Genomic DNA, 25,692 nt, shown 5'->3' on the forward strand with positions numbered 1-25,692 from the left:
TGCCATTTATCAAAAATTATTTCCAATGGCCTAATTTACTATCATTCAGATAAAAATGCCTCCTATTCCTCCTCCAACTTTTGTTGGAAGAATAGCTTTTCATCTGAAATCTGATGATGATTTCCGAACAGCTATCGATGCATTTATGGCATCTTTTGCCGTGGTGGCTACCGTATCCGCATCAACTTCCAGCTTCGTTTTTGGAATTCTTGCGAGTTTACTGACGATTCTGATTGCTTATCTGTTCGCGAGAAAACGTGTATTCACCAACAAATCAATTCTGATGCCTGCTGCACTTTTGGGCTGTGTGAGTGGATTTTCTACATCTCGAGTATTTTTTTCTAGATTTCAGGCTGTAGCAGTGAGCCTGGCTTATTCAGTATCCCATGAAGGAGAAGTATTAGAACATTTATCCCATTATTTCTTGTTTCTCTCAATGTTTCACTTCACCGAATTCGTCTTCACAGCACTCACAAATCGGCGAACACTGCGACCTGATTCATTTTTATTGAATCATTCTGTTGGATATTGGTTGGCTGCTAGCATTAGTTGGATTGAATTTTTGATCGAGGTAGGTTTTTTTGAAATTAAAACTCAAAAAAAACCATTGGTGGTTCCGAAAAAAAGGAGAAAGATGAGGAGACTTTAGTTTTATCAAAAAATGTAGTTTTTGGTGAGAAAAATAATGAAATTTATGTCTAAAAAATAAAGCAATTCACGCCTTAATTGTACGATTTCAGGCATACTTCTTCCCAGAAATCAAAATGCGTGGGATTCTTTGGATTGGAACATTAGGATGTATTATCGGAGAAATATTTAGAAAAGTTGGAATGGTTCATGCTGGTTTGGCATTCACTCATCGATTAGCAATGACCAAAAGATCAGATCACAGACTTGTAAAAGATGGAATCTACGCTTATTTGCGACATCCTGGATATTTTGGTTAGTAAAAATTAGGAGTCCTGTGTGAGATATTATTAATTCTGATAGGTTATCTGAATATTTCAGGTTGGTTCTTATGGGCCGTTTCCACTCAAATAATCCTTTGCAATCCTATTTGCTGTGTGGTTTATGCCTATGTGACATGGCACTTCTTCGCCTCCAGAATCTATGACGAAGAGAAGGATCTGATTTCGTTTTTTGGCGATTCATACGTGGAATATCAACAGAATGTCTGGTGCGGTGTTCCATTCGTTCGTGGGTATCAAAGACCATGATTCTAAATCAGAATAACTTTATTTGAAATTTTTAATTTTGAATTTTAAGTTCTTTCAATTTCCATATTTATCTGTATGCGTTTACCATGTCGTTGCCACTGCAAGATCTCATTTGTAATGTGTTTTATAATTTATTTCATTTTCTAAATTGTTCATAAAAATTTTATTGCCTGTATTCAATATTTGCATAAAATGAAAAATTCATTATATACAGGAAGTTGGGAAAATATTTAGAAGCAAACAATTAAACAAAATGGAAAGAACTTATAGAAAATTTTGAAACTGAAATGATGGAAATGGGAAAAAAGGCGAACAAGAAAATGAAAAATAAAGAGAAAACCGTAAAATCAAAGTTTTGCGATGATAAAAAGTACTTTCAGATTGACTTAGAATATCACTTGGGTACGTACTAAATTTGCAAATAACACTAATAATTTCTTTGTAAAAAATTCAAATATTTTTTCTTCTTATGACCGATTCTTCTGTGCCAACATGACCTTATTGATAAAATTAACAACAGCACTTCCAGGTTGCTCAGGTTCAAGCTCAGCGAATACGTGGCACGCGTTTTCAGATGAAGAAGGAATTCTGGCGACGAAAGCGAATAATCGAGCTTGTGCTATGCATCCATCATGGAATCCCAGAGCACGAGTGTTTTCGAACCTATAATATCAATTTTAGTTTAAGTCATACAACTTTAGTCTGTTTAAAACCAACCTCCTTTCAATTGGATCCATTCCAGCAAAAATCACACTTTGAACATTAAAATGCCTCCTGAAGAACACCTTCCGCGTGTTATCAGTTAATGTAACTCCTTGTGATGAAACCTGAAAATACGAACAATTATTAGTATGTAAATGCATGAGTTTAAAGGGAGGCACACCTGTGACAAATGATCTCACCGCGCGTCACAGAAATTTGCCTAGAATTCAGTTCATTTTTTCTCATTCTTATAGATTTTTTTTCAAAGACTTTTTTCACAAATTCCCAATTTTCATTGTGAAAAACTAATTTTTAAAAGTTAACCGTGATTCCACAAAACTCGAAAAATGCAAGGCTCCCTGCGATACCATTTTTCAAGTGTGTATACATTGTAATATTAAAGATTCAGGACAATATAATTTTCAATCAGGTAAATAGACTACAGTATGATCGTGGTGAGATATCAAGTGGTACGTGATTGGATTTTGTACTATACGCATTTTTCATATTTCCCTCACCTTAAAATGCACTGAAACAGCTCGACTATCTCCGTTAATAGCTCTCTGCGAACACGTGGCAATGCTCCGCTTGACGCACTCGTTGCCGGTCAACGATTCCACGTCGACACTGCCCACGTACACCACATTACAAGCTGAAATTGAATTGACTGCATAGTTGTTTCATCTGCATTTCTTACCTGCTCCCTGTTCCAAAAGTGCTTGAGTGGCTGATAAATGTTCCGGTGTAGCTGCTGGATCAAAGTCCGGAAGAACAAGCTTCGTTGGAAGAGCCAAGGCTGTGATGGAATGTTGATATACCAATGCAGATAGGGAACCGAAGACGGGCTGGAAGATACAAAATTACTTTTTGAAAGACTAAAACTTTTCAATTTTTCAGCATCAAGCCATAAATGCATCCAAATATCAACTTAGTCAAATATTTAATATGTATAACAGTAGAAACCCAAGATTGATGACCTTGCTTTACAAAACTTTTGTTAGACCTCTTCTTGAGTATGGAACGGTAATTACTAGCCCAATTAGAAACTCTGAAACAAGAGCCATTGAGTCAGTTCAAAACGCATTTACTAGACGATTATACAGTAGAACACAAGGCAAATACATCTCGCCAACTGACCCGGAGTATAAATCTGCATCCGAACGCAATGAACTTTTTGAGCTCACAACACTACAAACGCGGCGCCAAATCTATGACAGAAAAACTATTATGAAGATGATTAATGGTAAACTAGATCTCAACGTACCTCAATTTTTTACATATTCTGAAAACACACGAACTCGTTCCAAAAAGAAAGTCTCATGGAGCAGATGTAAAACTAAAACTAGAAAGCATTTTATTGTAAACCGTACGCTGAGTAACCCCAAGTTTCTAAAACATATATCAGATCTTGAATAACGAGATGTCTGACAACTGATGATTGCAACATGAACTACCCACATAACATTATTTCCTCCCGCCTGATCTAACTGTCCTGTTAACAAACTTTCGTTCCTATTTATTCTGCTTGTTTCTATTTATTCTTCTTGTTTCTATCCCTCTTATTCTGTGTATTGTATTTATGATCTATTGTATGTGTACATTTTTCTTTTTTCTTCAACTTTTTCCACGTCTCCTCGCGAGCGTAAATAAATAAATAAATTAATTAATTTGACTTGCGGCAGTTGAAATTTTTTTAGAATTGTGGCAATTTAAAAATCACAAAACCAGATATTTCCAAAATTGCTGGAAATATAAGTTTGATGATTTTTTTGAATTTAAACAATGTTTTTTTTTCAAAATGGTCACTTTTCAAATTCAAAATGTCTGAAACCTCGAAAATTTTTTGGTGCGCACCCCCAGAGTCAACCTTTGATATTACTTGCAAATATCAGCCGATTTCCAAATTATGTTCAATCAAAACATCCTAAATTTAAACGATCGTTATGTTATTCTTTCCCATCATAATACCCATTTCCTCAAAAACTCATAAATCTTTTTTTCAATTTGTACCATATGGTTTCCCTAAACTCACCTCATTATTGCATCCCTTCAGTTTGACACCCTTTGGTGATGGTTCAATCAAAAAGTGACGGACGAGTTCACTTCCATCTCCTATAAAATGCAAAAAAGTGTTTTTCAATTATCTTTTTTTTTTGAAAAAATAATTGTACCTGGATTAACACCGGGCGGTGGAGTGGAAACTTTTAGAGCTAATCCAAATGCTCCAGGAAAAGAGTTCGAATCACGGACGACAAATGTGCCAGGTGGTTTGTCACGTAACATGTTGATGGCTGGAATAAATTATTATATTTTTAGATAAAAGATTGAAACTTTAATTTCATATATTTTGTAACTTGTAGTTTCTTAATCAACAGTTTCAATTTCATCAACTACTTCATTCATATAACTTTCCATTTCTAACCCAAAAACCTTTTTTTTCCATTGTTCATGTCCATTTCCAGATCGAGCAGCAGTGCTCCACATGGAGCAATAAATCCCATGAAAAACAAATGTTGCTCTCTTTTTTCTCTATTTCTCTGTCACTTTCTTGGTTTTTTTAGACGGATCGAAAGGAAAAGAAGCATTTATAATTCATGTGGCACCCCGTCTTCATTCTGCACACCAACACACGCCAACAATTTCAGATGATGGATTATTATGAAGAATTGTGAAAAAATGGGGAACCTTTCAACAATATTTTTTGTAAATTGTTGGTGCATTCAAAAAATGTGGTCCGTTGAAGAATATACTCATGAGTGTTTCGTCTCTGACAAAAAATATATTAGGATAGTTCTAATTGTATTCGCAAATGATTGCTTTTATCAGTTGAATCATCATCCGGTCGCGATGAGTCCACTGTGCTCACTGAGGCATATTATGCGCATATGGGTAATTAATTTCGAAATTATAGTCCCAAAATTAAGTGTTGTCACTACAAATTTGTCGAATTAGTTAACTATAAATTGAGCAGCACATTCAAAAATGTTTTGGAAATTTTTTTTAATTGAATAATTTCTTTGATCTATCAAAACTATGAATTATGGAAGTTCCGCTATATCTTTAAAAATAAAGCAATTTTTTAACTTTTGTGATATCAAATGATCTCAAAGTCGGCTAAAAGAAAAGTTTCATGTTTCAAAAGCACTCTAACCCTCGTCTCATTTTCTTCATCTTCACACACTACAACTACACCAGATATATATAAAACGTGTAACTTTTCGGAGCACGGAACGAGAGCATCTTTATGTTGTAATGATTTGAGAAGAAGCTTTGGGTTGTGTGAGTATATGTGGACGAATGTTCAACTATTTTAGTGTAAAAGAGAGATAGAGTTGAATTGATTGAAAATCCCACAAAATAATGTAGATCTGAGGGTCAAGTTTTACAATGAAAAGTGTACTGAAAGGTCGAAAAAACATACATTTGAACTATGGGGATTTCAAGCCAAACGGCTTAGTTTGTCAGATTATTTATCAAAGAACTTATCAACAAGCAAAATATTGGTAATATTTTCTTCTATAATTTTTAAGTTAATTTTTTTGATTTCTTTTTTTTTTTTAAACGAGCCATGTCAGAATGAAGTCAAAATGAAAATCTGATAATTTTTAATGATCTTTTTTTTTCAACCTCCATTGTTTTCCAAATTCAATATAAAGTCCAATTTTCAATTTACAATTTGTATTTCCAATTATTATAAACTGATAAGCGACTGATAAGCATCCAATTTTCCTGCTTATCAATCAAATACCTGACAGTTGCCAATTTGGAATATTTGCAAAAGTAATCAACATAAAATTTGAGTGGAATACACGATGAGAAAAGTATATTAAATTTGTTTTTTTAAGCTTTTGAATTGTAGATACAAAAAATCCATACCTTGTTCTCTAGAAATCGTAGGCTTGTACCAATACTTGGAGGTATCCTTCACGAATAATGGATGATGATGAATGATTTCCGAAGTGTCTGAAAATTGAATAAAAATGTTATAATTTAATAAATGGAAATTTTCAAATATTTTCTACCAATTCTCTGGAAAGGACATTTTCGGGAGAAAAAAGCTACGTCATAAATCACACTTCCACATCTATAATCTTCTTTTATTCTTCTTTTTTTGTGAAATTCTCACTCTATCGGATTAAAAAGATTTCTTACCGATAATTATTAAACAATTCAAGAATTCAACTAATTTTAGGTCTAAAATTCTCAAATTTTCCATTCCCCTGCCCTCTCCAGGTGTTCTTGTTCCTATCATCTCAATAAGTTTCCGCCTAATTTCACATCCGGCCCCGTTGAGTTTTCTATCCAAATTCCATTCTAATCTTGTTGTTGCGTGAGAGAGAGAAAGAGAAAACGACTTAAGTCTCATCACCATATATACCACATAAAACTTTATGGGTCTTGAAACGGAATCAACCGTTTTTCAATGAAAAATATTCTTTTCTTATATACATTTCAAAAGGGTGGCATTGCGGGGAAATGCAACGGTTTTATGAGAAGTTGACTCCCATTTTTGACATTCACCTCGTGGTTGGGCGATTATTTTTTCAGAAATTCAACAGATTCAATATTTTTAATTAAAATTTATAGTCAATAAATAGAGAAATATTCAATTGATCTATATGTATAAAAAGAGTGATTATTGGAAATTCTGAAAAAAAAACTCGAACGTTGAATTTGACGAATTTCATGCAATTTTTGAACATATTTTCAAAACATACCAAATAAAATATAAATGTTTTTAAAATCAGTCAAATTTTAAAATTATATCCATATTACAACTAAGGAAAATACTCAACTAAAAAAATTTAAAAATTATATAAAAAACTGAACGAAAAAACGATTTTTTTTCCTACATTTTTCAAAAATAACTTATTGATTTGAAAAGTTGGATTATCCTAGTGAAATAGATTCACGCACATTACAAAAAATACAACCTAATCCAAGGATCACATGTTCTTACCCTTTCCATTACTCTTCTTTAGAATTCCACCTCCTGCACCACTAATTTGTCTTTGTATAACTCTAGAGAATTGTTCATTTGCATCAGTACCACCACCAACATCTTCTTCCATTACAACATCATCAAACTCTTCTTCATCATCATCATCACCTTCCTCCATTGTATCTTTCGATGATGATGTGATGGTTCTTCGTATCAGATCATCTTTCTCTTCTGCATCAGAAAGATCCGAAGATTCTTCAGATGATGCTAGAGAGACATCACAATAGCGAGATCTTTGTTGTAGTTGTGCAGTTGTGGCAGAAGCTGATGCATCGTCATGGTTTGACCGTTTCAGATGTATCACAACTGTGGTGGATGTGGTGGCTGTGTCCGACATGGTCTTGAACTTAGACAGGGAATTAGAATATCTCAGAATTTACAAACAATACGTTAGAAGCAAATGCCAAACTATAAAAATTCCATAGATACAGTAGGATATATGAACACGAGAGATACGATGTTTGAAGAATCAGAATTTCAGACAAAATATCTGGAATACAAGATGGAATCAAAGAGGACGTAGAGGAAGAAGTAGAAGAAGAAATAAGAATAACAGATTGTTGGTGAAAACTCTCTGTCTCTTTCTCTCTGAATTTCTGTCTCTGTCTCCTGCTGCACCTTCAACTGCCCCTTGAGAGGGAGAGAGAGACAGCTGTCTCTCTATGTCTGCGCCTCACTCTCTCTTCATCAAGACCCCGCCCACTTCATACTCTTCCGACTCCTTTCTATCATATCTCTTGGCGAGAGTATAAACCGGCGGGTCCCATTCCCATGGGACCCTTCGAAAAATCTCAGAGACCTCTAGACCTCAAACGAGTGCTCACTAGCGTTGAGCACAAGCAGCCACAGAGCAACATAAAAAATAGATGGGCGTGTGTAACCACAACTTTTTCGTGTAGTTTTTGTGGAAATACAAATGTTTTGAATACGAACGAGGGGCTGAGCTATAAAATTTGGAAACCAATGGAAACAAAAGTTTTCGAAAAGTTTAATTGCAGCAACGAGGATCTTTACTTGAAGATTTTAGATTCAAGGAGTATAGAGAAGCATTAAATATTAATGTGAACCTGAAGATTGAAACGTGTGTTTAATGAAACATACATGCACCTTGGTGATCCTTTAAAGAGACTTCATGTTTTGACAATATTACAATAATTCAGCCAAGAACTCAACCCGACTGATAGTGAGGGGTGCTGAGGGGTGCATCTCATCCTTTTTTATAGTGTTCTTACTGGCAGTTTTTGTTTAACATTATCTTCAACCTTTGCTAACTATTTTTGTTTTTTTCTGCAATTTTTGCAATACCAGTAGAGGAAATGCCGTATATGGATCTACTCAATGTGTCACCTTTTCTCATGTTGAATACGTCCTAGACTCAAAAAATTAAAAATTTTTATTTATCAAAAAAGATACATAGACTTTTCAAAAGTTAGTTTTTGTGAGTGAGTACCACAAAAAACCAACCAAAAAATCTTCCCGTTTTAGTCTCTTTTTGTTATTTGAAATTATATGTCACTTCAGTGCAATCTTTGTAAAAATTGTATAAACTATTAGATGTTTAGCTAGCAGTTTTAGGTCTAAAACGCGTTCATAAAACAAAAATTATAAATTGTAATTTCCTTAATTCACTGCTTTGGCACATCATAGATAGCTCCGCCCATCTGAAATTTCAATTTATTTCAGGAGTTTGAGTTTCTAAATATCCACTTTTCAAGTACTTTCAAAGATTTTTTTCCAATAAAAAAACTCATTCAACCGAAAAAAAAACTCAATTTCCCGCACGGGAACACCTTCTTCCACTGACAGACCTGTTTGTGTTGGCGGCAAAATATTTGCGCCTCGGCTCACACATCTATGCTTTTATTAATACCCACTCTCTCACATACAGTGCCTCTCTTCAACCAAGTACTAATATGACAATGAGAGGTGGAGGTTGACATGAGGAAATATAGGTATTATTCAGAGAGAAAGTAGGGAAGCATGATATTTCTATGTTTCTGTTTATTATTAATAAATGCTCATTTTGTTGAATCTAGCAGGAGAACATAATTAATTTTTCAGTTACACGAGCTACCCTCATGTTTAAAAATAGGAGAATGACCGTAAAAATAAATTTGTGATCCGGCCGAAGGCCAGAGTCGATTTACGAGACAAAATGCAAGGATGTGATTAAAATTGTAAGACCCAGGTGATTTGTTGCTTTTCTTAGGTAGGACGGAAACTTTAAAAAAGTTAGTGAAAACCCCATTTGATTTGATAACAATCTGAATTTGAACTACAAAAAAATAGGTTCACAAGATGCAAGTTTCTTAAGAAATTGCTACAAAATCACAGTGGAGATCAAAGATGAGTGGAAAATTCACAAAACGGCCGATTTTGGTATGATAGTCCAACTTTTCAATTAAAAAAACCTAGGCACACAGTTATTTATATTATGAGTTTGAAAAAGACTTTTTAAAAATTGGATGAAAGTAGCAATTTGCAGAAAAATTTTAACAACAGTTTTTTGGCTATCCATTCAGTTTGAATTATATTTACCAAAACCCCATCAACCAGTTGATTTTTGCCCTACAAAAAACTCACCAACAGAATTAACGGAAGATCTTCTGCTCAACGTCGATGATCCACCAAAGAGCCGAGGTGAAGCTGATCTGAGAATTTACAAATTTCAATACTGCTCAAAATATTTTCCTGGGAAATGTTTCTCACCTATTATTCATAGTACTATAACCGTTATGTCCTCCTCCTCCACCACCTGCAGCGTGTCCACTTCCTCCTCGTTCCCCGTTATTATACAACAATGGATGGAACGGAAGAGGTGTGGCACGAGATACTGGGAATGATGGGGTTGATGAACGTTCGAGAACAGCACTCTGCAATTTAGAAATTGGAGTTTGACATAAAACTTGTAAAATGAAAGTTAAAGTTTTTCAAAAAAAAAAGATATATGCCAGTTCAGTTTAGGTCAGTTTAGGCAAATTTCCCTATGAAATCAAAATGCTTTTCATTTAATATTTTTAATTTTTGAATAGTTTAGCTAAGTGATCTTTTTTTTTTATTATTTGAGTAATTTCAAACTTTATTCCGACTAGTACAACTCCATTTTTTAAGTTATGGAATACTGAAAGAATTGAAAAGTTTCAAAACTTCGCAAAAAGATATGGGTTCATTTCAGAAGTAAAAGTAAAAAACAATGTTTCAGATAAACTTCTCTAGACTGAAAACTGACTATCAAGGATTTAGTGACTAAAGAGGGCAAAAAGAACAAAGAAAAAGAGAAAAAAGTAGGAAGACAGGAAAAAGGATGGATTGAAGAAAGAGAATAGAATCTATGATAATGTTATTGTTTCATCTTTTTCTTCTCTTTCTCTTTTTTCTCTTCAATTCACTAGATGTCTGTTATGATATCATAAACATTACAAAATTCATTTTGATAGGCCTACAAAAACTCTAATGGAAATCTAGATAACAATTTTTATACTTATTGTTAATGTTGTTGATATTGTTGATATTGTTAATGAAACCACCTTTTTGGCGGTTTGGCAATTTGGAAATTCAAAATGTTTGCAATTATCTATAGATATTCCTATATATATGTAGTTCAAAAAATTTGAAGAAACTCAAACAGTGAATGAAACTAATTTCTACTATAATGAGTATTGGTTTGTAAAAATATTTAATTTTCATTGTAGTTTCATTTATCCTTCAACTTATTAAAATCTAGAGATTCTGATCACACTAAATGTTTTAAAGATAGCTCGAGAATTGTAAAATTAAAAAAATATCAAAAATTGGTATTGCGGAACCTGATGACTTTCAATATTTTGTACAGCATTTTCTTGAAAAAATCCCCAAAAAGCTGAGAATTCCGTATTATTTATAAGTTTCAAAGAAAAAGCGTACATTTTCTGGGAAATATCTTCCTGGTGTCTCTGCCCTGTTAATTGTTCCACTTGCATACATATCTCGATGTGCAGTCTCTGCTCTATAAATTGCAGCTGCAACTCGTTCCTGTCCAGAATTGAATCGATTATTTGCTGATAGATCTTGTTGTGATGCATAGTATGCATCCTGAATACGTGCTCCTCTTGAAAGACTTCTTCCTCCACGTTCAAGTGTTGTTGATTGTTGTCGTGGGTCATGCTGAAACAATTTTCGTAGACGCTTTTAGGTCTTTTTTTTGAAATTATGAACCGACATTTACATTTTAATAGTCAATTTCGATAGGTTGCGAAATTCGGTTTTTTGGAACTATTATGAGCTTCTTGGATTCAATTGCGCGAGCAATTGAAAATGCCCTTTCACCACATTCAAAAAGGTTTGAAATTAAGAAAAAACGAACCGAAAAATTAAATAAGGAATTGACATCAAAGTCCTCATCAAATTGTCTATGATGCATTGGAAGTGGAACTGATTGATTGTGACGTTGTCTATCCATATGATGAGCTGGAGTGCCACGTGGCAATGAGTTAACTGGAGAAGCACTTGATTCACGTGGTGGGGGAGTTGGTGGCTTTCCACGCATTCTTCCTCGCCTAAAAATAATCAATGAGAATAATTCGACACTTTTTCCATAGTTTTCACTGAATTAATGAATATTTATCAAAACATCATACCATCTCTCCTCTCCATATGGACTTCGTGTATTCCTTAGTCTCTCCTCTTCTCTTCGGAATTCAGCCAATGGATCAATATTCTGAAGACCAGCTCCACGAGCATGTCCATTTGGAAGATTATGCTGATTCTCGTCATTGTTTGCTGCCGAGTCTTTCAGCTCTTCCAGCAACATTTTTTCTTGTGTTCTTCGCCGGACCTAAAACATTTTTCGTGGTTGGAAGCATCTTCAAAAAACATATTTTTTATAAATTTAAAGGTAAACTGTAATTTTGGGTTGGTTTTAATTTTAATCGTTCCGCTCCCTAATATGCAAGAGAAATTTTTATTAAAGGGGGAGTAGAGTTTGTGGGGAATTATATGTTTCTGACTCTAATTTTGTCCCTGATACCGAATATCGATGTGAAAAAATTTAAAAAAATTTCCCTGATTTTATATTAATTTTTAAAATCCGAAAATCCATTGGATGCCTATATGTGAGTTTTCAAACGCAAAATTTTCCCGCCAGAGACGCCCCGCCCACGAAACCGTGCCGCACATGTGGGTTTACGAGCTGAATATTTTCCTTCTATTTTTATTTGATTTTATATCGATTTTCGTCGATTTTTCTCATTTTTTCTCATTTTTTTGGTGTTTTTTATTGAAAATTTTGTGATTTTCGTAAATTTATTAATAAAAACAAAAACAATTCCATTAAATAGCCCATTTTCAGCTCAAAATCGACTGGAGACGAGGAAAATCGCGGCGAAACGACGTTTCCTGGAAAAGTGAGAATTTCTTATGGCAAATATTATTTAAAAACAATCAAAATATAAAAAATAGTTCGTTCGCTGAAAATTTAAGCGTAGAACATCAAAAAAATCAGCGGCATGACGAAGTTGTCGGCAAATTTCTATCTTCATCCTCATCCTCATCTGTAATCTCCTCTATTTCGCTATCCATGCTTAATTGTGAAATGTTTTAATGTCTTACTGCGAAAATTTTATTACTTAAAAGTTATCAAATCTCTATAACGAAAGGGTTCTACAATAATACAAACATTTAATTTTCAGAGTTCCGGAAACATTGATTCGACGCGCTCCGGAGGATCCTCGAGGACAATTTTTTTTATTATTTTTTTTTCCAAAAAATGTGTTTTTTTATTATTTTTTTTCAAAAATGAACAATTTTAATGTTAAATTTATTTCTTGGCGTAAATAAGAGTCTCAATGAGACTCTCAGAAGAAAATTGATAAATATTATTAATGATATAATAATAATCTTGTTGATCCGTTCTATCTCCAGACGATTTTCCTCGTCTCCAGTCGATTTTGCGCTGAAAATGGGATATTTAATGGAATTGTTTTTGTTTTTATTAATAAATTTACGAAAATCACAAAATTTTCAATAAAAAACACCAAAAAAATGAGAAAAAATGAGAAAAATCGACGAAAATCGGTATAAAATCAAATAAAAATAGAAGGAAAATATTCAGCTCGTAAACCAACATGTGCGGCACGGTTTCGTGGGCGGGGCGTCTCTGGCGGGAAAATTTTGCGTTTGAAAACTCACATATAGGCATCCAATGGATTTTCGGATTTTAAAAATTAATATAAAATCAGGGAAATTTTTTTAAATTTTTTCACATCGATATTCGGTATCAGGGGCAAAATTAGAGTCAGAAACATGTTACCTATAGTTTTAAAATTAAAGAATTATCGTATGCGATGATGAAGCTTCCAAATTAAATCTTGCAAAATTGGCATTTTTTTCAGGGTTTTTGCGCCGAACTTTCTCCAACTTATCCCATTTTTTCAAATGTTTTTCCTTGTTAAAATATTGCATATTAGTAACTAAAGAAACACAAAATCCAACAACAAAATTCATAAAATCTCACAATCCCACTTTTAATGTATTTTCAAATCAATTAATTTGCAATTAATTTTCTGATAACTTTCTGATATTTCCAAAAATCAAAAGAATTAGGAAAAATTCAAATAAAAAACTTACAATATCTGGATCAATATCTCGTTTACTTCTAACTTTCTTCAATTTTCCACTGAGCCACGTGTCAGCTGCATCAGCTTCTTGTTCTCTTGATGGTGTTGAGAAATGATGATTTCGTGGTGTGGTAACAGATTGACAATTACGATTACGGTAATGCTGTCTATAATCTGTTGGAGTGTTATTCAATGTATTCGAGAAATTGAAATCATTCGAAGCATTATGTTGTTCTTGCTGCTGTTGTTGTCCACCACGAACATCTCCAACGGAATAGGCGGATCCAAGACGTTTCGTGGATTCTAGCACGTCATCGAGAGGGTCACTGGAAGAAAAATATTAAGGTTGAACTCGTTAAAAATGATTATAAAACATACGTCACTGCATCAAAATTCATTTTCTTTCTAGGCAACTGAACACTTCTTGTTCCAGCGTGTTGTTCTTGTCGGCGTGGTGGTGGTAAAGGAGCTGTGTTACTGTTGTAGTTCAGGTAATATTCTGGATCACAAAGCTCGTCCATGTCGCTGCTGGAAATAATTAGTTGGACTTTGATTGTGTGGTGTTTAATTTTTTGTGTGGTGAAATTTGACAATGTGCCCAACCCTTTCATTTTTTAGAGCGTTTTATGTTGTCACTTCGTTTTTGTTAACCAAGAGTTTATATTGACAAAATCCTCAATGGCCCTTTTTTGAAAATAAAATCCTCAATGGCCCTACTTTTGAAAATTGTTGGTTTGAAATAACTGCCGCCCTAGATTATTATAAATACTGTTTTACATTGGTTTATTATATTTTTTTCATTATTAATTTTTCACATTTATAAAGAACCCCTACCAATAAGCATCATCATTTAAAGTTCGATAGCTTCCTGATCTTGCGGGTGGTTTTGGGCGTCTTTGAAGTGTTGAAGTAGGTGTAATAACTGCTCTTTGTGCTTGATCAACAACTTGAACATTATCAACTTCACCATTACCCCAATAGTTATGTTGCATAGCCGATGGAGCTCTTGCAAGTTCTTCCAAAAGAGCCGATTGTTTTGCATCTTCAACTTGTTCATCCCATTTTGCAGGTGTACTTATATCATTTTGTTGATAACTTTGTGGAATTTCAGTCCGTGCCACTTCCTCTTGACTCACATTTTCAACGCTATTCTCTCGTTTTTCAATTGCACGGGAGAATGATGTACGTCGAGGACGTTCAAACGCTTCTTGCATGGATTTTGCAGGGACATATGAGAAGCATCTCGATGCTTTATCATATCTATCACGTCCAACTAGATCTGGTTCAATGCTTGGAGTTGCACGTCCTTCGAGCTCTTTCTTCTGATTGATTTTTTCTCGTAGTGAGGCGGGAAGAATTCCACGTCTGAAAATATATAGATTATTGAGTAAATGTAAAATTTAAAAGCTTCACTTAAAATTGAGGAATTTTTGTTTTGGGCATTTCAATCGAAAGTAATAAAAATTATTTCGAAACGAAAACAAGGCAAAGTGGTGGGCAGGAAACAGCCTCACTTGGTTTCCTAGTTTTTCTTTTAACAAATGAATTTCAAAACAAAAACTGAAGAAACAAACCTTTCTGGAACAACATCACCATTTCCAATGTGTCCACCAACTCCATATTCTCCCAATCGTTCTCCATTCATAATTGGAGTCGATGGTTTTGGCGGAACGGGCGGTCCAACCGGCATCTCCTCTTCTTGATTATTATTTATAGGATTTGCACTTTTTGATGATTTTGTGCTCTTTTTACGAATTTCACTATACTCCACTTCTAGCCTCGATCGATTCGTTTCGTCGTCTGCAAAAATTGGTGTATTGAGGAAGGTTTCAACTTGATTGTAAATGATTGAAGTCGTTTCAGTGAGGATTTTGTCCAAATACACATGTAAAGAACCAAGTTAATATCATAATAAAACACTACAAAATATTTTTTTAAAAGTATTTTTTAAAGTTTTCAGCTAAAGGTTTGGCAAATGCCAATTTTACGAAAAATGTGTTAGCTCGAGTAACTTGAACAATGTAAAATGTTTGTACCTCTAGAATGTTCCAATACAAACTTTAATGGTAGGGTCAAGGAAATATCAAAAAATTAAAAAAAAAATTTTTTTCAACTTAAATAAATAAAAAAATTGAGTAATGAGTAGATTTCAAAAAATTTAACGGTGATTTTGACAAACTTGTAGGAGTTACGAGAAGAAAACATGAAAGTGATACAATGGGTTGTGTATGACATGAAGACCTTCCAACTATAGTATCAAATTACCAAGTTAGCCATTGGGTATCCTACCTAAGTATAAATATAGATTTGGAACAATCTAGGTTAAAATGACAGAAAAAAAAACACAAAACAAGAAGCTAGTGTGAAAAATCGGTGAATTCTCGAATATTTAAAAAGGTTTTTGTCAATTATTTATAGAAAAAAGGAAGAGAGAGAAAGAGGGAAAATAGACGGAGAGGTACAAAGAAGTTGACAGATTTGTTCGGTTTTTTCTGACAAAAAGATGATAGTGTTCGGTTTTTGGAATGATACAAATGTGAAATGAATTGTAAATTGTTGAAGAGATTTCGAATGATAGAAGTTTAAAAATATAGACAAGATGGACAATTTACAGAGTTTACAAAAGTTGTTCGATTTCAGGGAGCTATTATTAGAGAAATTATACTTTTGCGGAAGAAAACAAAGATTTTTCAGTTACTGGTCAACAAGTCAACAAAAATCAGCAGAAGCTCGAAGAGATGAACAAAGCACACCTGACACTGAATCTCCGCCTACTTTTAGAGTAAACAATAAATGTGTCAAGAAGCATGACGTGAAATAAATTGAGTGTGGGTTATTCTAACAAAGAAAGGAAGTATTTTTGTTCTCAAATTTTTTTTCGACGCATGATTTTTTTAGGTCACTACAAAAATTGGAGCTGCGAGAGCCCTGCACTTTTGATCTGATATATTTTCAGTGTACTTTTTTCTTAAAATCAACAATGTTAGAGTTTTAAGTCTATGGTCTACACTGGACGATTTCATAAAATATTAGTTTTTTTAAAACTCAGATTGGGTTGACTGAAAACATTCCCAGATTTTTTTCAAAAAGTGTATGCAAATATCCAGAAATGCCTTCCAGAATGTTTGACTATACCTGAACGTATTTAAAATCCCTGAAAATTTACAAACGATATATGGAGTCGTTTCAAGCTATTAGAAATTGGAGTAAAATTGATCTAAAAACATGTTCAGATCAGGACTGTAAAATGTAGGAGTTGGTTTTTGATGCCTAAATTTTATAAAAAACCGATTCAAAAAATTAATTTTAAGCTAAACATGCAACATATCTCAGGGGATTAAACGGAATCATTTCCTCGTAAGAAATTTGTAGAAAGTTGCTATTGATTTTGTAATGTCAGTAACAATAAACTGTTTAAAAAATAGTTTAAATTTTGAGAAACATTTTGCACTTGTATCAAAAGTTGAAAATATTTTCATACAAAACGACTGAGATATTATTTTTCTTTGTAGATCAGTGGGAGTTTTAAAAAAATAGAAAATGACGGCATGCAAAAACCTAGATATGTAAACATTCACTGTTTTCAAGGGAAACAAATCGGAGAATGAGTCAGCTAGGATAGTAAAATGCTTAGTGTAACCTCCTGTTGACAATTTTCAGAGAACAATGTTTTAGTGCCTTAGTAAAGTTGTTTAGAGCATCATGAAAAGTTAACTACTTTGTGTAAGTTTGAATAGCTGTGAGGATAACAATGTAAAAAGGAAGTAGAGGATTGTTTGAAGAACTTAATCAATATCTGAAGATGTCACTTTATCCGAACTCTTTATTTCTCTTTTTCCTTCCCTCTCTCTCAGTCTATCTTTTTCAAAAAGTCTCTATGAAGTTGAAGAATAAGAAGGAAGAAAACTGAATAGATCGTAGAGCAGCTGGCTTGTCCTCTCCTGTCCATCGTCCTGCGGCGGGATCCCATCAGAAGTTGAGGGGGCGGAGAAACAGTGTGAAAGTGAGAGAGAGACACAGTGAACGAGTGTAACAATATGTCTAGATCTCTGTGTCCCCGGGAGAGAAGCTCGGGAGAGCTAAAAGTGAGCTTCTGTTCGAAAGAGAGAAAGGAAAAGAAGCAGTACGTCTGTCCCCTTCATCCCCCTCAATTCTTCAATCACTACTGGTCAGAGACTCTTCAATGATAAAAAAGATAGAAATGAGGAGAAAGAGAGGGGGTCTAGGTTTCTGATCAGATCACTGATTATCTATAGGGAGCGGGAAAAAACTGAAAGATTGAATTGATAGAAGACTTTGAGAAATTAACTAAATTTAATGAAACATCGGGACGAATCTCACAAAATTTTAGCAATGATTCATACTTTTTTTTTAAACAAAAACCAATATTTCAAATTTGAATAATCCAGTAAAAGACAGATATGGTTTATAAGGATGCATAGCAATTTGTAAAAATAAGCCTCGGGTTTGAAGCTTGGGGCTCTCTGCTATGAATCCGTTAGGGCCTAGCGAAGTTTTTACTAAAGTAATAACAGATTTCGTTCCCAAAGAGAAAACGGGATCCGCATCGTGATGTTAAAATTTTTATCAAATTTTTAATATAAAAAATGATATGTAGACATTGATTTCTTGGTGGAACCTTCTTGCAGAAATATATGTTGATAAGTTGAAATACCTTCCCGAAATTAATAAAAAATTCCACAAAAACAACTGATTGGCACGGGATTCTCTAATAATTTTTAAAATGCACTGCTAAATTATATCGTTAGATAAAATAAGTTAGAATCGTCTGAATAGATATTTCCAAGAAATGAGAAAAGATTCAGCTTTGAACTCGAATCAACAAAAAAACATCTTAAACTCCATTTCAACTCCTACTCTTGAACTTCTCAGGGGGCACAAATTGAAGAATGAAGCATGTGCTCAAAGAGCCGAACCGATCATAAAATCACACTCTCCAACAGAAAAAATAAAGAAAAGTTTGGAGGATGGAGATGACTTCTCGCGTGGAAGAATTACATTTTCTTGTGGTTTTTGTGTGAGTATGATGTTTTCAAACAGAAAAAGTCAATAAGATAAAAAGTGCTCAAAACATTAACGTTTTAAGACTAACCTTGAGCAAGCTCAAACGTTTCATAACTATTGTTCCTTGGTAACAACGAATGAACCGATTGAACAGCAGCTGTTGCAATAGTTGTAGGACCACTTGTATGACTGACTACAAGTTCAACTGTTACTCGATTGTCAATCTTTTTATCTGGAAATACTCTACTTTAATAGTATGATTAATTTAAAATTATGCGAACCATTAAATATAAGATCCAATTCTTCTTTATGTAATCGAACAACACTGTATCCTTCTGAATTGATAGGATGTAATTCAAGTGCACATGTATTGAGTTGACAAGTGAATAGACATCTTGTAGATGATCCAGGTCTGGAAACTATTCACTAGAGGAAAAAACAAATTTAAAGGACAATCGCGAACTCTAAATATTTTTTTAAAGTTCAATAAAAAAAGTGAAGCAATTTTAAAAAAAGTAGTTGAATAAATATTATTTTCAGGCAATTATTTCTAAGCTAGATATTTGAAACATTTATTTTTTATTAAATTTGAAAATTATAAAAATAGGTAATTATTGTACCATGGCACAGAAACTATTTGGAAACTGAATTACTGATTTCAAACAGGAAGTGATACAATGAACTCTGGAAAAAAGTATCTGCAAAAGTGTTTTTTCCTAAAACCATCGGTCCCAAATTTTAATTTGATAAGTAGATTACGGACTAAACGATCGTGCAAACAGAAAAATAAAAAAGGAAATAAGAAAAATGAAAAAAAAAGCAAGAAGAAGAAGATGCTCCTTTCTCTATTTCTCTGTTTACTTTTCAAAAGTGGCTTATGGGTTTGTGTTTGTCTATATATGTGTGAGAAGCAAAAGGAAAAATGTCCAGAAAAAAGGAGAAGACAAAGTGATTTCCGAGAGCATAAACACCCTGAGCACAAAAAGGAAAGAAGAGAAAAGAAGAAGACACTATAATTTGTAACTCCCTTTTTGTTCCAAACATTCAACCAATTTTCGAGAAACTTCAGAATTTTAAATTTTCGCAAAATTTCCGTTCTTACAAAAGTTGCCAGAAGTGGTTCAAGTATCGTGAGATACAAACTGAACTTTTGGATATATCTGACTTAGTAATTGGTTACTTCTGCTCAAATTACCCTAGATCATATTTTTGCAAAACTTACGATGAAGCTGCTACAATACACTTGAAGAAAATATCGCCACGAAGTTTCAGACTTCCATCCATTTCGAATTTTGAAGATTTGTTTAGAGCTCTAAATAATATAAATTAATATGTTCTATGCCTTGAAAATTTATTTTTAAAAATTATATTTTCAGAAATTAAAATCTTCAAGTTCTACTATGGAAAATACCTGTTATTTAAGGAAATTTCCAAAAATAAGTACTTACACAGTTTTTGACTGATAAACTGGCACAAGTCGCTCGTATATCTTGAGAAAGACGTTGATTGGCTCGAAAAATGTCAAAATTATATTGTGAAGGTATAAAGGATCTGAGTTGACAGATATTCGACCAGATAACAGTGATGAGAAATAACCGAGGTATCTGAAAACATTAAATTTATAATAACTTGAAAACTTAACTGACCTTTTGTAACTGGGTGGTCCATCGGGTCCTAGGAATCTTTCAGAAAACCTCTGCATACTGAATCGATCATCAACTGAATCGTCTCTGAAAATTTACTGTTTGAATAATTTTTACATTCGAAAGTGAGAAAAAACCCACGTTGCAGAAATAGCATTGAATCTCATAAAAGCATTAACAACAATTGCACATCTTTCAAGACCTCCTTTACAAAAGATAACAGCAATATTAAGAGGATGTTCAAGCATCCATTGATCCAAATTTTTACAAATTGTGCATAATTTTTCAAGTGATGGAGCAGTTTCTGATGGCCAACCAAATGGAATTGCATCGAGAGAAGAACTGATGTCATGGCGACGTTGAGATACATTCCATACCTGATCATTCAAATCTTTTTGAAAAATTTCAATTTTTCCGATTATTTCAATTATTCAAGCCAACATTTTTCTGATAAAGTGTAAAATCTATTAATGAAAAATTTATAATAAAACTAAAAATACTGTTCTAAATTTCACAGAAAAAATAGCAAAGGGGAGATGTTTCAGCTCACTTTTGAACTTCTAAACGGAATATTTTTCTTTTGGAAGAATACCTTTTTCTACAGAGAATTTAGCGGCCGAGGGGACCTTTGAACTGGAAAATATCCAATATTACTTTTTTTTTCTGTTTTTCACAGCATTCAAGGCTCGTAGATGTTAAGTGGATTAAGTGGATTTTCGGATACTGTCAGTAGTTAATTTTTTGACCATTTTTATGTTTTTAAAAATTATCTGAAAATTTTCAGTCAAAACATCCTTTTATATGTTTTTTTCGAATATTGGACTTGATTCCTGGACTTTTGGATTACCTTAAAACAATTTTCAATGTTTTGATGAATATAATTTGATTAAAAAATACAATGGAAGATTTTTCAGATCGATTTTTTCCAGTTCAAATTGCCTCACTGTCAAATTCTTTGTTGGGACATAGTTTTTGTATGAATTCCAAAACAGAAAGACTTTTCTTGACAGACTATCTGTTTTACTCTTTTAAATTAAAAAAATTAAAAACTCACTCTGATATGTTTATTATGAGCATTTTGAATTTGTTGTGACGCCTTGAGCAATGATTCCACAAATTTCCGTTCGCTGGTCTCTGATGTACATGATAAAACTGCAAAGTCTCAAATAATTATCATAGTTCAACTAAAAACTATTACCAATAAGCCGAGAAGTTATATATTCCACCTGTACACCTTCTTTTCGATCCTTCATTTTTTGTTTCTGAAATTCAAATTTTTGCAATTCAAAACAAAATTTGAGATAAGTTGGGTGAGTTGAAAAAGAATAAAAGATACTCGTCTCAATTTTTCAACCAAAAAAAAAAGAAAAGAAAAAAGCAAACCCAAAATTTGACACATTTGTCTTTTGATTCTTCCTCGTCTCTTCTTTCTTTTTTTCACTCTCACACATAACTTCTTTTAAATTGTCTCAAATTCAAATTTTATTCAGTGCAAAAGAACTAAATAATTCTATTGATTTTTATACGCTCAATAAGGTTTTGGAAATTAGTTTCTAAGAAATTTGAAAACTTGAGATATTTGCCATACTCTTGACCTATGAAAACTTTAGAAGTGGCTAATCATTTGTGGTTGTCACTCTTATTATGTCCCAGTAATATTGGTACAAATATAGCTCAAAAGATTGGAAAAAATCCAAAAATAACAATAAAATTGCAATTGTTTAATTTACTGTCATAAAAATGGCAATTACCTTTCATAATTACCTTTCATTTTGCAAGTTCACAAAACAACATTTTTTCTACAATTTTTATATTTAAATTAACTGTTATAAAAAACTATATATGTTTGTGTTTGAACACTATAGGTGCTTGTAGCAATGTCTAAGTGTACTCAAAAAATGAATTTTTTTGAAAATTTGGTATTTTTTCAAAAGTTGGACACACATTTAGAACTATCTAAAATGCCAATAATTGATTTTTTAAACATTAATCCTGAATTAATATTATATTTAAACTCGTGAGTAGGAATGAGAACGTAAATCAAGACGCTTTCGGTTAAAGAAGTTGGGAAGAAAGACAGAAATGGGCAATGAAAAATCTATCAGAAAATTGAATTAGTGGGTCCCGTCAAACAGAAAAAAGGATTCTGTCGACGGGCGACCCCAACAAAAAACCAAAAAAATTTCGGTGAACGGAAATGGACAACTTATGTTCGGAACGGCTTCATCCTCTTTTGGGAATACTTTTAGCAAAAAAAAAATGGAAGAAAGTGAGCAAAACGAAAAAAAAAGGAAACCAAATCCTAATTTATGAGCTCATATTCTCTTGTTTCACATTGATTTATTTATTTTTTAGTTGTATTCTACTTTTTTTCCTTTTATACAGCAATTCGGCTTTTAAGAAATTTTCTTTTTATAGTATTTTGATAATATAGAAATTTTAAATTGTTTTTGTAAAAAGAAGGTAATACTGAATTATTGGATACGAAAAGTTGAAAAAATTCGGTTGGAGGAAGATAAAAAGTGATAAAGTCGACATGAAGGTTACCTAAATCCTGTTTTTGATATCAAGCAAGTGAGAGGGAGAATTGCGTAAAGAAAGGTGACAAGGTGACAAAGAAAAGGTGACAAGATGATTTATTCTGTGCTAGTTGTGGTTTGTAAGGGAAAGAAACAAAATGTATGTAATTTGACCTACAAGACGAAGTTGGTCCTCGCTAATTGTGTACACCTCGTAGCCAGCTTCATTGTTGTATTTGTTGGATTTCTGAAAAATTAAGTTTTGTTCTATTTAGTAGGTTTGCGGGAGCAGTAGAATTCCTAGACACTCAAAAAGTGAGGAAAACGATTTCTCCTATGATAATTTTGGAAATCATCCAAATTGAATTTCACGGTGGTTCAGCTTTTTTTCAAACTTGGAGGAATGCTCGTATTCACTCAAAAAATCCATATTTTTGGAACATTCGGCATTTTTCTAAAACATTGACTGAAAATTTCAAAATGCCAAAAGATTTTTGAACGATTTTTTAGAATATATAATCAAGTTGGAAGTGTATTTAGTCTATATTTCTGCTCATGGTACTACAACATTGATAATAAAATTAACTTGAAGATTTTCAGTGTCTCTAGAAATCTAAAATTTGTTCTCAAAAACTGTTTTTTAATCGTAGAAAAAATTTAATTTGTTCGATGAAAACCAAAATAAATTCATTTATTGTCAAAAATAAATTTGAAATCTATGTGCCTCATTTTTTCCTGAAGTTACGTGTCTACTCTCATATAATAAATTTATCCAAAGTGCCACAATGGAGTAGCTTAATGCAAGATTTTTCCAACTAAAAAATTATTAAAAACAGATAAACTTTCCTGATCACAAACTTATTTAACTAGTTAAAAAATTACTCAAAAACCAAATTAACATTCATATTTCCTTTTACCCTTTTAAATCTTTTCTTTCATACCAATTTCTGTTCATTTTTTAAATAAATTCCAATTCCGTTTTCCAATCAAATGTACATTTATACATCAATTCATATATGAATCGCAGAAAACGACCAAAAAAAACCAAAAACTATCACTTTTGGTTGTTTGGCGACACATAGCCACACAAAAAAGCGTGTCGGCTACCTTTTCTTGTCCGTTTTGATATTATATATTCAATATAAAATGATCTACCTTTCTTAGCTGTGTACCGCCCGTTTTAACGAGGAAACATTCATTCGAACACCTGATTATATCGGAAAATGGGTGTGGCATTTTGCTGGATTGAAACAAAGTTGCTTAGTTTTACAGATTTGGAATTACTCTGATCGTGGTAGAACCCACACTGTTAAAATAGATGTTTCAATATTTGAAGAAAGTATTATACCAAAATCGGGACAGCTTCAGATCAGTGTTTTCATAGATTGTGTGCAAAATTTAATTGAACCTGCAAATTCATGTTTTTTTTCTAAATTTGATTATCAGAAAAGCCATGATTTACAGGGTTCATACAGTTTTCTAATTCAAATAATTTTGGAAATTTTATCATTAGAGCTATGTTTCATGTTCAATGAACTTTAAAGTTTGCCAATCAAAAATGTTTCAGAAGCAATCAGAATTGATAGAAATCAATCAAAAAAGAAGCATTTCCTATTTCCTTCTAATTCGTCTAATTTCCGGTATTACAATCGACGCCGCACTAACTAATTAACAATTTTCTTCTTTTTCTAATAGAAAACCTGCGCCTCTTGTTTCTTAAAGTACTTCAAATATTTATAAAAAATACATGGAGCACGTTATAATGAAAATTTGTGTTCCGGACTCGGAACGGTCCAAATATTTCTAAAAGTACAGTAACCCATTCGGATCTTCGGGTTTTTCTTTGAAACACTTATTCGAAAAAGGATTGTTTGCTGGAATACTATGAAGTTGGGATTTACAAGACTAAAGAAAATCCATGAAAATCGCATGATGGGTTACTGTACTTCTTTAAGGCGCACGCAATTTTGCCCTACGTCTCATGAGTTTCTGAAAATAGTCGATTTCTGAAAAAAAAAAAGTTGTTCTTTTTCCATTCTCTATCTCACTTCTCCACTATTTTGCTTGGAATGTGCTCAGAACCTCACGATTGTTTCAAGCCTCTTCCGTTGGGAGGTAGGGTGTCCACTATTTGGAAGCCATCCAAAACGAAATAGTACTGGAGACGAAGAGACGCAGAGAAAAGGTAAACGGGCCGCCCGTACTGTTTTTACGCGCTCCGAAGGGACACATAGATAAATAAAAAAGAAAATGGAAAAGAAAAGATGATGAGCCCTCCGAAGAGAGCTTATGTCCTTCTTATTTTACTACTGTTGAAGTAAATACAAGGGAATGACAAGAGAGAGAAAAGAACTAAAAGGAAATGTTTTCAAAAGTGATTAACATTGGTTTTTATTAGGTTTTATAAACTGGAAATAGAATACAGTTATACAATTGAGATTATTTCTGAATTTTCAATTAAAGTTTTTATTTTAAACAAAACTTTAAAAAATAGCTATTTAATTCAAAAGCTGTGGTGACCAAAAAAACGAACGGATAATCCAGATTTTTATTGTGAAACGAGGTCAATACGACTGCTTATTGATACCATATGTTTGAATATTTCTATTTAGAGAAACTTTTTTTTTAACTTTTGAGATATTTTTTTATTAATTTTCAAAAGTTGTTTTATTTTTGTATTCTATAAATATTTCATTTTAAGCTTTCGGGATTCAAACTTTTCAATTTAAAAACGTACCCTTGAAGCACAGCACAGAGCTGCAGCAGCCATTGCCCTTGGTCTGAAATGTCTTTTAGAAGTAATATTTTTGAAAATTCAAAAAAAAAACATCTGCAAAAATTAACTATCCACTGATTTTTCTCTATCCACACTAAACTGTTTCGCGCAAACACATTGATAGGCGAAGAGAATTAGAGAGAAAAAGAGAAAAAATCGGACAAAATCTTTTGGGTCGAACAAATGGGCGGAGCCTACTCGGGTGGGAGCGAAGA

The 25,692-nt window shown here is 33.0% G+C and overlaps 2 protein-coding genes and 2 non-coding genes across 11 annotated transcripts; 1 reads left to right on the top strand and 3 right to left on the bottom strand.

Moving 5' to 3' along the window:
* The first annotated feature begins 49 nt into the window (after positions 1-49).
* Positions 50-1,425, top strand: M01E11.1 (Protein-S-isoprenylcysteine O-methyltransferase). Its single transcript, NM_059234.5, has 4 exons — positions 50-307; positions 353-571; positions 741-942; positions 1,009-1,425. The coding sequence occupies exons 1-4, from the start codon at positions 56-58 to the stop codon at positions 1,215-1,217; spliced, it is 882 nt and encodes a 293-aa protein (NP_491635.1). The 5' UTR covers positions 50-55; the 3' UTR covers positions 1,218-1,425.
* tns-1 (Tensin homolog) lies at positions 1,361-25,483 on the bottom strand (the record flags this gene model as incomplete). 8 transcript variants are annotated; one of them, NM_059236.5, is made up of 26 exons in its annotated part: positions 1,361-1,880; positions 1,935-2,044; positions 2,438-2,571; positions 2,617-2,764; positions 3,952-4,031; positions 4,091-4,210; positions 5,796-5,882; positions 9,505-9,572; positions 9,631-9,794; positions 10,825-11,064; positions 11,264-11,456; positions 11,538-11,734; positions 13,525-13,840; positions 13,893-14,042; positions 14,349-14,879; positions 15,089-15,314; positions 18,628-18,771; positions 18,821-18,951; positions 19,762-19,851; positions 19,988-20,143; positions 20,186-20,269; positions 20,324-20,559; positions 21,237-21,334; positions 21,381-21,444; positions 22,880-22,948; positions 25,439-25,483. In NM_059236.5, 26 exons carry the CDS (start codon positions 25,469-25,471, stop codon positions 1,685-1,687), a joined length of 4,065 nt encoding a protein of 1,354 aa, NP_491637.2. The 8 variants fall into 8 exon arrangements, with proteins under 8 accessions (NP_491637.2, NP_001379959.1, NP_491638.1 ...); NM_001318270.3 differs by lacking the exons at positions 22,880-22,948; positions 25,439-25,483 and having other exon boundaries at positions 1,685-1,880; positions 21,381-21,435; NM_001392327.1 differs by lacking the exons at positions 18,628-18,771; positions 18,821-18,951; positions 19,762-19,851; ... (5 more) ...; positions 22,880-22,948; positions 25,439-25,483.
* M01E11.9 lies at positions 4,310-4,446 on the bottom strand. The gene has a single exon (NR_050133.1). It is a non-coding gene; the product is annotated as an Unclassified non-coding RNA M01E11.9 (non-coding RNA).
* Positions 9,302-9,322, bottom strand: 21ur-9108. Its single transcript, NR_050134.1, has one exon.
* Positions 25,484-25,692: the final 209 nt, after the last annotated feature.

Source organism: Caenorhabditis elegans, chromosome I (genome assembly GCF_000002985.6).
Source record: "Caenorhabditis elegans chromosome I".
Classification (NCBI taxonomy): Eukaryota; Metazoa; Nematoda; class Chromadorea; order Rhabditida; family Rhabditidae; genus Caenorhabditis; species Caenorhabditis elegans.

What these genes read in the sequence shown, in the direction of transcription:
- M01E11.1 (NM_059234.5), top strand. Translation starts at nt 56, where the DNA reads ATGCCTCCTATTCCTCCTCCAACTTTTGTTGGAAGAATAGCTTTTCAT. An exon ending in CTGCTGCACTTTTGGGCTGT is followed by an intron (nt 308 to 352) that starts GTGAGTGGATTT and finishes TCTAGATTTCAG; the next exon opens with GCTGTAGCAGTGAGCCTGGC. An exon ending in GGATTGAATTTTTGATCGAG is followed by an intron (nt 572 to 740) that starts GTAGGTTTTTTT and finishes GTACGATTTCAG; the next exon opens with GCATACTTCTTCCCAGAAAT.